Source organism: Lytechinus variegatus, chromosome 3 (genome assembly GCF_018143015.1).
Source record: "Lytechinus variegatus isolate NC3 chromosome 3, Lvar_3.0, whole genome shotgun sequence".
NCBI lineage: Eukaryota > Metazoa > Echinodermata > Echinoidea > Temnopleuroida > Toxopneustidae > Lytechinus > Lytechinus variegatus.
The window spans coordinates 7,935,072-7,947,358 of record NC_054742.1 but is presented as its reverse complement, the minus strand read 5'-3'; the positions used below and the strand labels follow the sequence as shown (position 1 = coordinate 7,947,358).

Below are 12,287 nucleotides of genomic sequence, written 5' to 3'. Positions count from 1 at the left end.
TGCCTATTGCCATGTTTTTTTTTCTGTACTCACTGGGATATTGTCCTTGTCATAAGTCTTGAGCATGTTGAGGAAGTTCATGTCTCCTACAAGTTTCTTAGAAGGTCCCCAGTAGTCTAGGATCTTTCCACCAGTACCTGCAGGGTCTGCAATTTTCTCAGGTTTGATGTCTTTCATAACACAAACAGCAGACATCACAAGCTTCACACCAGCAGGGGGATTCTTCATCGTCTTTACTACAGCAATGTCAGCAGGCTGGCAAAAAAAAAACCCAAAGGTACAATCACAATTATTGGAACACTCATAAAGACTGAAAAGGTAATATCAAGTAAAGATACTTTTGCATTGGACTATGTTTCACAAACCAATCAATAGTCAGACTTTGTCTCTTCCTGATAAAACACTAATAAGTAAAATAGAAACAAGCAAGTAACAGGTAAATATGAATTTAACTTTTGATGAAATCAAATAGCCTTTGACCTTAAATCAATATTAAGGTCCCTGTATAGCATTAATCCTCCAAGTCTGCTAAGAAATGGGCAAATGCTGTAAACGGACAGACAGACAGACAACATATGACACTGAGAGGGTATCCTTCACCTTTTTCCACATTGGTGACAACAACAAGAAAAACTTCATTCTTATTTTTCAAATCTAATATACATACCTTGAGTGTGTTGAGAGCAGCTAGAGCAGCTTCCAAGGCTGGGATAGCTTCAGCTAGATCACTCTCACATTCATTCTTGAGAGCTTGAGCAGCAGCAGCTTGCTCATTAGCTGACGCTTCATCACGTTTCACCACCTCACTGGTAGCCATCACTTCTACAGACTCCTTCTCTATCACCTGGAATAAACAAGTGACAAAAATTTCAGTAATAACCATTAGAATATCAAATAATGTAAGGCAACCTTCCATAAGTTGAGCTGAGTGAGACTCAATAGATATATTCTACTCCCACAAAATTACTAATGTACCCCTTTCCAAAAATAGAAAAAGAGATAATTGATGATCTTTCATGTATGGAAAGTCTCTCTATTGACTGAAAAAAAAATGTAATTGAGGGTGATTGATACCATCCATAACACCAATGCTATCAAAACAACATTATGTGCGGAATGAAAAGAGCACTTTTCCCTGATTTAACCCTTTGCGTGCGACGGGCTTCCACAGAAGCCCAGCGTGTCATTTACTTAGCTACGACGGGCTTCTACAGAAGCCGAGACTTTTTTGGTTAAATTCGATGAAGTTTTTCAGCTTTTACGTAATTGTTATGTACTCAAACCTCTAACACTATTTCCTTTATACACCTATTTTGAAAACAGAATGAAAAAAATATACAGCTACGTGGGGAAAATTCTGAAAATAGGAAATCATTTCAACTTTACCCGATTTTTCGTTGGAGTCAGACGGGGAAGAATAAATTCGGTGACGAGCACGTACGCACGCGCAAAAAGCCTGATCACGTGATTTGTTCTTATACGTGATTTGATCCATATTGTGCACTAACATCTTTTTCTGCAAGATCGTCACGTAATAAGCTACGCGTTTATCCATTTTTGTCTTATATTTTTTATTTTTGTCTACTATTCTGTTAAAGAAAGAGAGAAAAGAAAGCAGTTTAGCACACCATTCATCTTATGCTCTTTTCAAAAGGGAAACGTCCATGTATTTCATGATATTCGCACTACCCGAACAAAAGAAAGTCAGGGCGGCCACTCAAACAAATTCCTTCCAAAAAGAGCAGGATACAGATGATCAGCGACCCGAACAAAGGAAGATTAGTGCTTATCGAGAAGATGACTTATTGAACGCTTTTCGTACTTAGCAATACAAAAAGCTTTTATAAATACTTTTAATTTTTATTTCGACCAACATACCGGAACTAAAAACAACAAACTTTGTCCCATTTACCAACAACACGTAGGTGCTTATGACATCCGTCAGTTGCATAAAAGCGCTTCCCATTCGTGATGATGCATATAAGAATGAAAGAAGAACCATTTAGGGAAATTATAGAAAAAAATGTTTAGATGTCACAGACGAGAGAGAATGAGAGACAGATATAACAGGGTCGAAAGAGAAGTGCGCTTTTGCTAACATTCCATGATTATCCACTTAAACGAATAACAACATGACATTATGTTTTGGTTATAGATTCCAACAACAAAAAATCCCACAATGTTTGTTTGTCGTAACTCGGTCCTAATCAGTCCAAATGCTAAAACTAACAATGAACTAACATTTTTCTCATCGGAAATTGAGAAATAGAATGAGAATTTTCGGTGAGGCATCCACCTATCAAAAGCATGTTTGCTTGGCATGTCCCGACAAACCCCTCTCAATCTTCCACCTCCTCCCCCCCCCTAAAAAATGTTATAAATTTTCCTACTTTTTCGTCAGTTTCTTACTTCTTTTTTTGCCTTTCTTTTTTCTGGCGAATAGCGTAGTAGAAAAGGATCCATATAAAGGGAAAAAAAGGTTCACTTGATACTTTTCTTTACGGCAAACATACCTTTTGGGCGCTTACTCTGGTGAGCATCAACACCAAAATATTTTAAAAAGATGTATAAATAACAGTGGCCGTTGAGCATTTTTGATAATGGAGGGGTTGAGTTGAATGTGGGAGGGAGTGATCCGCCCCCCCAAAAAAAAAATCACAAATTTATGGACTGACGCCTCCTTCCGACTCCAACACCTTTGTACTATTTAACTGAATGATTAAAAAGATAGAGACAAAACGGGATACAAATCTTTCATGATTTATTTATTAATTTTGTTTTCGGTTGTGAAAAACCCAGAACGGTTAAAAAATGAATAAAATGGAAGAACATAATAAACACTTTTAATTTGGATGTTACAATTTCATTAGATGAAAATAATTTACTTTCTCTCATTGTGATAACAGTAGTCGGTAGCATGGTTATTTTGGAGGGAAAAGAGATATAAAGAAAAATGAAATGTAGAACGAGACGAGGAGAGCGTTGGGAGGTATGATTTCAGATCCACCGATTCACATTTACACCCTTCACTCTTTGAAATTGCAACGGAAAACATATCGAATACTGGTATGCAATCTTCAAGAACAAAATATTGTTTTTTTTTATTAGAAACTATAATTTATGAAAAGAAGATACCAAAGACGATTTTTAGTGAAACGTTGAGGCCACCGTCTTGAAGCCCCCCAAAGTCACAAAATAGTTTCGGACTTTCGTTGCGCGGTGTTAAATCATATCATTGCACTTGAAAGGGAAACTTCACGCTTTTTTATTCATTCTGGAAAATGAAGGTATTTGGTTATGCTGTGATTTCACCCAAAACGGATTATCGTTGTAATTATACACTTTGCACGTAATCTCTCTACAATCAGGTAAAGAGACCATTCATGAGTAGCCGCGGGACAATAGGAAATGAAAAAAGGACCAGAGCAAACAACAAAGCGGTATCGATCGAACCCGACCTGTCCGCGCGTGCTGATTGCCCTTACGCATTTTTGTACACAATGCCTATTGACTTGGGGAAAAGCGAAGATTTTACAAAATAACACAACTTTTTCCTTGTAAATTTCTTAACTATTCTGATGATTTGAGAAGCAAAACCTTTATTTCTAGAAAGAAAAATGTTTGATCTTTCATCTTTACATTTACTACAAATCCTGAAAATACATCAGTTTGGCGCAATTAGCAATTGATTGGGAAAACACCGCCACAGATCCAAATATCAGCAATGTACCAAAACGGCCCCGCCGCAGGGAGAGGTAACGGGATTCGCTGGTCCGCACGCAAAGGGTTAATGCATCAATGCACTAACCAACACTTTAATTTCAATTCAATTCATTATCATCCATAAGGATATACATCTTGCATGTCTCCATTCCAATATCATAATGTGTATCATGTCTTATAATGAGTATTTGGTGAAAACTGAATAACCATTGTGATGCAATTCCCGACACATCTGAAAAATATTTTCTGCACATTGCGCTCCAAGTAAACTGAGCAGAGCAGTTCCCTCCGCAGGATTGCAATAAACAGTCCAACATAATTAAGTTCTTCTTTATTTTCAGAACTATTTCAACAAAAGCAATACTGAAAGGACATACATTGTAGCTCTAAATGATTTTTATTCACAAAATTAAGAGACAACTAACCTTCATCATTTTCTCATTTTCTTCTGAAGCCACCACAAGCTTGGGTTGTAGTTCTACCAGTTCTACCTGCATCTCACCAACCTGTTTCTCAGCAAATTTGAGTTTCTCAAGACCCACAACATAACGGCGCTTAGCCTTGGCTGTCTCATCACGTTTCTTACCAAGCAAGGTCTTAAAGGCCGAGATCAGCTCTAGGTATGATGTTGGTGTTACATAGTTGTGTCGCCCCAAATCAGAAAAGAACCTGAGGAAACAAATAAGACATTCAGTATACAATATTTTTGGAATGAAAATAGAAATAGTTCATATGGCATGAATAGTAAGCATATTTATGTACAATCAATATTCAAGATATGTAGTAAACTATTTATTTATTGTACGATGTAAGTAAAAAAGAACTATTTTAGTAAGACATAATTCATCAATCAGATCTTAATTATGGACTACTAACTTGATATAATAACCACCCCATAAAAGAGGTGGCACTACATAAGGTAGGGGAGATGACTACCCACTCCCCATTATTTTTTTTCTAAGTAGTGAAACAAAAGGAGAAAAAGGAAGAAAACAGAGAACAAGGAAGAGAGAAAAGGGAAAAGAGCATAAAAAGGAGGTCTGGGCCGTGTGATTAAAAATACCCTATAATTCAATTGAGAAAAATATGATGTTTGTTTTGGGTTATCTTGACACCCCCCCCCCCCTCCGATTAAAATATCTTGGTGGCACCCAGCAATCTACTAATTAAACATTTTCAATCAATCAATTCTTTTTCTACAATGATTTTTTCATACCAGTTTCAATGACTACATACTTTTCTGAAAGGTTTCGAGCACTTGTATGGAAATGCTTGCAGATGTTGACAACACTGCCTCTCTCATCATCCTCCATCTCAACTGTTTCCAGAAATTTGTTGGCTACCCTTTCCAAGGCATCCTCTGGCCATGCCTAAAAATAAAGAAAGGAGAAAATCATAAATATTTGATTCTGAATAAACCTTCATAAAATAATAAGATATAAAGTAAAATCATAGGTCTACCAAACTGAGGTGCAATAAAGGGTAATCAACTATTGTAATAAAATGAAATGTGTGATAAGAAAAATGTTTGAAAGAATTCCAATAAGGAATAAGAAAATCATATCTCTTTAAAATATGAGATCACTGAGGCTATGTAAATCTAAAATTGGTATTTTGGAAACGAGATTATGATCTTTATCAAAGTAACTTTTTTTCTTTTGGTGATAATCAAAATGATTATATAATATATAGCATATTGTTTTATACACAGCAAAGTGAAAATACAACAAAACTCTACTTTCAATCAATGAGATGCATATTTAACATAGCTCTAAAAACCTGAAAACACTTTACCTGGAACCAGTCGATGGTACAGCAATTGATGAGGGATGGGAACTGCCTCAGACGATTCCTGAAGGTGTCTCCAATGGGTGAGAAGGCAATGATGATATGGAGATTCTCCCTACAGCGGTTGACAAAGAAGGCAAAGAGAGCCAGTGGACTGAAGTCTGCATTCTTATCACCTGCTTGAGCTGCTGGTCTCACGGCCTGGAAACATTTCAGAAAAGTATCAAAAGATTTTAATATGTTTTTCATCTACTAACCATGAGAAAACCCGAATCATTGTATATATATTGAGATGTCTACTTCATATTTTAAGAGGATATACATGTAGATTCATTGCTATTTTATATATCACTATGTACTATCCTCATGTTTCATTTCACGTTTTTGGAATACTCTCTTATGACTGCTAACTTTCCCAAATCAATAGGTGTGTCAGTCTCCATCAAGTTACCGACAATTTACTTAGTTTAATAGGTCATATTATGGAAATAAAGAAAGCATATTTAGCTCAAATGGGGACAACAATATAGAAGTGTCCCAAGAATGATAATGCATGAATATGTGTGCTGTACAAGTCAAATGTTTTCATTATCCTTACCTCTAACAGTTCTGCCTTTTCATCTGGAGGATAAAGATTAGGCACTTCACCTGCATTGAGAAGGTTATCAATATCTTCCAGGAAAGATTCTTCCTTGATTTGAGTATCTGTGATGAGGAAAGCTGTAGGTTTCCCGAATGCTCCAGCATTCTTCAGAAGATTCTATAAAGAAAAGATAATGGTTGTAAAGAATGAATACTTTGGATTGTACATATCCATACCTGAAGCATTTTTTCTCACCCCCCAAATAAAAGATAAAAAATAAATAAAATGAATCATGTCTGAAATGTTCAACATAAATAGAGTGTATTAGCATTACTTTCTTATATTTTGTGTTTAGGAATAAAAAAACATGTTAACAGTTCTGATGAAAACAACTTCCAAATTGATGTAACTTCTCAAATATCTCAAGTGACAACTAATATGAAGTAAACAACACTATTGAAGTAAATAAAGATTTCTGATATGACCACTCCAACCAGCACTTATTTTAAACCAATACAATTCTTATCAATATGAAAAACTGTAATTACTAGTAACTTCTTTTCTTATATTTTATCCTTTGAAGGTTTGCATGGAGGTAAGACTAGGTGAAGAGTTCCACCATTAATGTGAAGTACATGGTGTAACTGCATCTTTTCAGGAAGTAGGCTTTCTTCTTACCTTGAGATCATCTCTCCATTCATTCATGCCATAACTCTTGGAGATTTCAGGTTGGAAGAGACTGAAGCCAGCCATGTGAGCAGCGAGACGGGTCAATGATTGACGACCACTACCACCTACACCTACCAACATAGCATTGCCTCCTGGCTGCTTCAAGATACGACTAATGCGTGACAAGTGCTCAAGAACATACCTTGGTTTCAATTAAAGAAAGGGAAATAATGGCATGGAGAAAATTATAAGGGTGAGAGCAACAGGGAGAATATATTCAAGATTGAAATGAGATGAAGAAAAAAGAGGAAAGTATTGTGGAATATTTTGAATGATTTTGTAACTAAATGGGTTTTGGGGGGTAAATCATTATCTTATTGTATTGTGAAGAAATTTTGTTGAATTCCATTCACAAAAATCTAACAAGTTTTCAGTAATGTTTATTAAATGCTGTACACACATTGACTGATACCATGATGCAGTATCCAAAGTCAAATATCTTTGTAAATATAACTTTTGTAAATAACTCATATTTGAATTTCATTAAATTTACAAGTTGAGAACATTTATATTTATTGAAAAACAAGTGGAATGCCTCTGGCCGTCTCACCTGCATCACGCGGTTCAATATAGCAGCAGTGCTGACTTTGAATACTACTCTAACTCGCACAAGATGTTCAGTGATACATGGTTACTCTTATGTCCACTTTTTATGAACTAGACCAATAAACTTACAGACATATGATGGTTATTCAAAAAAAACCCCCAACATGGCCAAATTTCATTGACCTTACATGACCTTTGACCTTAATCATGTGACCTGAAACTCGCACAGGATGTTCAGTGATACTTGATTACTCTTATGTACAAGTTCCATGAATCAGATCCATAAACTTTCAAAGTTATGATGGTAATTCAACAACTTCACCCAATTCGTCCAAAGTTCATTGACCTTTGACGTTGGTCATGTGACCTGAAACGCGCACAGGATGTTAAGAGATACTTGATTACTTTAATGTCCAAGTTTAATGTACTAGACCAATAAACATTCAAAGTTATGATGGTAATCAGATACCCCCGATTCGGCCAAAGTTCATTGACCCTAAATGACCTTTGACCTTAATCATGAGACCTGAAACTTGCACAAAATGTTCAGTGATGCTTGATTACTATTATGTCCAAGTTTCATGAATCAGATCCATAAACTTTCAAAGTTATGATGGGAATTCAACAGATATCCCCAATTCGGCCAAAGTTCATTGACCCTAAATGACCTTTGACCTTGGTCATGTGACGTGAGACTCGTGCAGGATGTTCAGTGATACTTGATTAACCTTATGTCCAAGTTTCACGAACTAGGTCCATATATTTTCTAAGTTATGATGACATTTCAAAAACTTAACCTCAGGTTAAGATTTCGATGTTGATCCCTCCAACATGGTCTAAGTTCATTGACCCTAAATGACCTTTGACCTTGGTCATGTGACATGAAACTCTAATAGGATGTTCAGTAATACTTGATTAACCTTATGGCCAAGTTTTATTAACTAGGTCCATATACTTTCTAAGTTATGACGTCATTTCAAAAACTTAACCTCAGGTTAAGATTTGATGTTGACGTCGCCGTCGGAAAAGCGGCGCCTATAGTCTCACTCTGCTTCGCAGGTGAGATAAACACCCATATCTGATGAATGCATAAAACAAAATATCAAGCATGATGTTTGAGACATACCTGAAGATAACCAGATTCATCCCATTCTTATGCATTTGGTTGTATTCATCTAGCTGAAAGTCTACAACCTTGTTGAACTCCTCAAGAGACATCACCTCTTCATACATCTTATCTTCATCATCAGCCTCAGGGTTCATGTAATCACCAAACATAAGAGAACGCATGTTGTCTTGCTTGATACCTCGGTGGTCTGGGTCTAGATGCTCAAACACGGCCTCAAAGCTATCCTTGAAAATATCTCTTACAAGAGTTTTGCACAACCTTAGCAAGAAAAAAGATGTGAAAGAAATTAAGAAGGGTGTCATATTGGGTAATAGACTGTGCTTGGATAAGGATTTATATTTCAAGATCACTTGTAATTTTTGAAAAATGACACGAGTACTCACTGGAACAGCCATTCTCTGTCCTGATCATCAATTAGACGATCGTAGAAGACACGGAAGACTTCATGAACCCAGAGTCTGGTGAGCGTCCTCTTGCTCTCTACTGCCTTCTTCTTGATAAGGAGGACACCATTGATGACACGAGCAAAGTCACGAAGGTTGAAAGTGTAATGAGACTTGGCTGGAGTAGGAAGAAGGTTGTCCATGGCTTGTTTGTAGACCTCCATGGTGCCCTGAACAACCATGGTTCCACTGGTAAACAACTCTGGTGGAAACTCATTAGCCTTTTAAAAAAAAAGATTGATCATCATGATAATACAACCAACATTCCAAAAAAAAAAATCATAGAAGTATTAGGCAGGGAGTAAACAAATATGATATCTTTATTAGGACCGTTGTCATGAAAAAGGACATTCATGAAGGTGGACAAAATAGATATATAGCCATGGATGGTTCAGTCATCAAAAGATTGTCGTGCTTGAGAGACAACATCATACAAAAATGTTTGTGTGAACTCAGTTTTGTTGATCAAATATCTTTTTTTATCACATGTACAGAAAAGCATTAAGTAAAACTTGAATTGAGAATTTAAATATAAAAGTCCTGTATGGCTTTAGATTTTGCACTCTTTATTTCATCATAAACTGTGGAAGTTGCTATTCATATATGATGCAAGTTATCTATGAAGCAGCTTAAGCTCCAGAAAAAACTTACCTTCATATAATAACTAACAATGGTAGAGAATATTCTCTGCATAGTTTCATCGTTGAAAGGTACAATACCAATGACATTGAAGTGACGAAGGAATCTAGGTGTGATGGGGTTACGACCTCCACCAGGAGGACCCATGGCAGTCAAGAACTGGATGTCAATCAAACTGATCTTAGTGGTGTCTTTCTTGTCGTACCTTGGTTACAAATGATGGTATAAAACTTGTAGACAGCAAGATAATATTAACAATTTGTCAACACTGAAATTGTCATAGGTTGGAGGGCTAACTTAGTATTACACTTCAACAAAAATAGAATTGTCACACAAGTTAATTTACAATCTAAAGATAAAATATTTAAATTAATAATGGAATCACGATGAACCCATTTTCTTATATTCGTAACTAATTTCAATCAATATGAAATTCTAGATTGTGAAAAAAAAATATCCGTGTATTTTAATCTTATATCACATCATAAATGTTGTCACCTGAAAAACAGATATATTATAAATGCTATGTCATTAAGAACAGAAGAGAATAATGCTGTGAACTCACCAGTTCTTGTGGTCAAAGTACTGTCTTAGTAACTCAATAGGAGGTTGAGCACCATACACCTCTCTAGCAGGCATGTTTAAGTCATCTACAAAGATGACTGATTTTTTCCCCATTGGTGGTCCAAACACACCCTTACGCCTTTTATCAAGCTTAGACATGATAATGTCCTGGGAAGTATAAAGGATATTAATGATTAGATATTCAGTCCTTTCAGATTGTCAACCAATAGACAAACAAGGCACATCATGATATTTGTAAATAATCTTATGTGTGATGCATGGAGAGTTATTTTGAACTGACTTGTGATATAAATTTAAAATGTGCAAATACATTTTCAGGCATAACAATGAAATTATCAATTTTCTTGAATATCACACAGTACAAATGACATTTGGAGTTTAATTTCCCACATAAAATCATAAAATTTAATAAAGATCTCTACATGAGTATTGCATGGCTATCAAAACAGACAAAGTTAGGTGGTATGTCTACCAATCAACATGATATATTTTCAGGTTTAGGGGAATGGCACTACAGATCTATATTACCTGAGTTTGATTTGCACTTGTCTGAGCTGAGAAATTGATAAACATTGGCACATATTCATCCTTGGACAGGTTATTCATCAACTTTTCCTTGACATACACGCTTTTACCAGTTCCTGTAGGTCCTACAAACATGATTGCCCTGGAATTAAATAGAAGATAACATGAACACATATATATATATATTAGATGCACATTCAGGTCAAAGGAGTGCTGATGAATATTTGCCCAGACTGACTTTCCTATAAACAAGAAATCCGGGAACACGACGAAACAAAAAATTTATAAATAACAGAATGCATGAATCACTAAGACAAGATAATCTGACTCACCTCTCATGCCTAACTGCAATATCCATAAGATATGTGTAGCGAGCAGTGTCCATTGTAGGAACAATGATCTCTTGGACCTTCTTGCCTTCACCAACAGTTGAATTGCGTATTGTGTCATTCCAATGGGTCCACTTCCCTCTGGCCTTGTACTGAACAGAACAAAAGGTATATTTTGCTCATTACCAAAAAAATCTTTCAGCTTAAATGCCTTTTGGCATGAGCTTGTTGAGAATGCAATGCTTCTTCATTGTGTGCCATGGGATAACAAAAATTGTTTTTACAAGAGGATGAGAAGAATAGAGATTTATAAAAATCACTACAGTAAGAATCAGATTCAGAATTTTCTTTGAATAATCAATTTCTTATATAAACAGACCTCCAGATGATTGGTGCCTTTTATCAACTTATTACTAAAATATAATTGTATTAGAATCATTGATCATATGAATGATAATATTATTACATACTTGTAAAGCACACAACACATTATCCTCCTATGTCTATATTTGCTTCTAAGGGTCTTGGATGTCATTACCCTGGCTTTAGCCATGCAGCCTCTTACAAGTCACAATCATTTCAAGGAATTAATTTCTGCAAATGCTCATTTACCTCAAATTGTAAAAGGACATTAGTGCTGTGGTGTGGCTGGGATTTGGACCTGGCACTTTATGGTTCAAAGTGTGATATTTTAGTTGAGATTTATCCACTGGACCACACCAACTCTATAATATAGACCTCTACTTAATATATGAAGCATGATCCATAGATCTATTACCTCAAAGAGATAGTCATAGACCATGCCTTCAGGAGGGAGGGGTACATCCAGTTTTCCAACCTCCCCTGGGATAGGGTGATCTTCTGATTTGCCTGTAATGATATCCCTAAGGTAGGTATCAAACTTTGCACGACCATCGTTGTCTGTTGTACATCCAACTGACCAGATGATTGAGAAGAGAAATGTGTTCTGTCAACAAACAATCATATAAATTATAGTTAGCCCTATAACACCAATTCACATTTCATGAAATTCAATGTTTTTGTCGTGTGTTTACTTTTAAGAAATGCATTGATAAACTAACTTAAAAATGAAACATACTTTTTTTCACATTAGCCCAAATGACCAAACTTTAAAATTAAGTCAAAAGGCCTTGACTCTGTTGACTCCACCTGCTGTATTTTCAGACTATTTGGTCAAATGGAGAGGATATGCATAGAGAATAATAAAGAACACATTAAGCAAAAATAATAATAAATAAAAACATGAA

General features: G+C 35.8%; 1 protein-coding gene across 1 annotated transcript in view; it reads right to left on the bottom strand.

Moving 5' to 3' along the window:
• The window catches only part of LOC121410131 (dynein heavy chain 12, axonemal-like), a 54,264-nt gene that overhangs the window by 17,841 nt on the left and 24,136 nt on the right, over positions 1-12,287 (bottom strand). Inside the window, exons 30-43 of the mRNA XM_041602016.1 lie at positions 11,798-11,986; positions 11,023-11,171; positions 10,694-10,832; positions 10,146-10,312; positions 9,593-9,785; positions 8,882-9,162; positions 8,496-8,756; positions 6,773-6,965; positions 6,110-6,271; positions 5,518-5,712; positions 4,960-5,093; positions 4,149-4,392; positions 668-844; positions 34-255 (exon numbers count right to left, since the gene is read on the bottom strand). Of these exons, the coding sequence (XP_041457950.1) occupies positions 34-255; positions 668-844; positions 4,149-4,392; positions 4,960-5,093; positions 5,518-5,712; positions 6,110-6,271; positions 6,773-6,965; positions 8,496-8,756; positions 8,882-9,162; positions 9,593-9,785; positions 10,146-10,312; positions 10,694-10,832; positions 11,023-11,171; positions 11,798-11,986 (2,706 nt within the window). The remainder of the gene's footprint in view (positions 1-33; positions 256-667; positions 845-4,148; positions 4,393-4,959; positions 5,094-5,517; positions 5,713-6,109; positions 6,272-6,772; positions 6,966-8,495; positions 8,757-8,881; positions 9,163-9,592; positions 9,786-10,145; positions 10,313-10,693; positions 10,833-11,022; positions 11,172-11,797; positions 11,987-12,287) is intronic.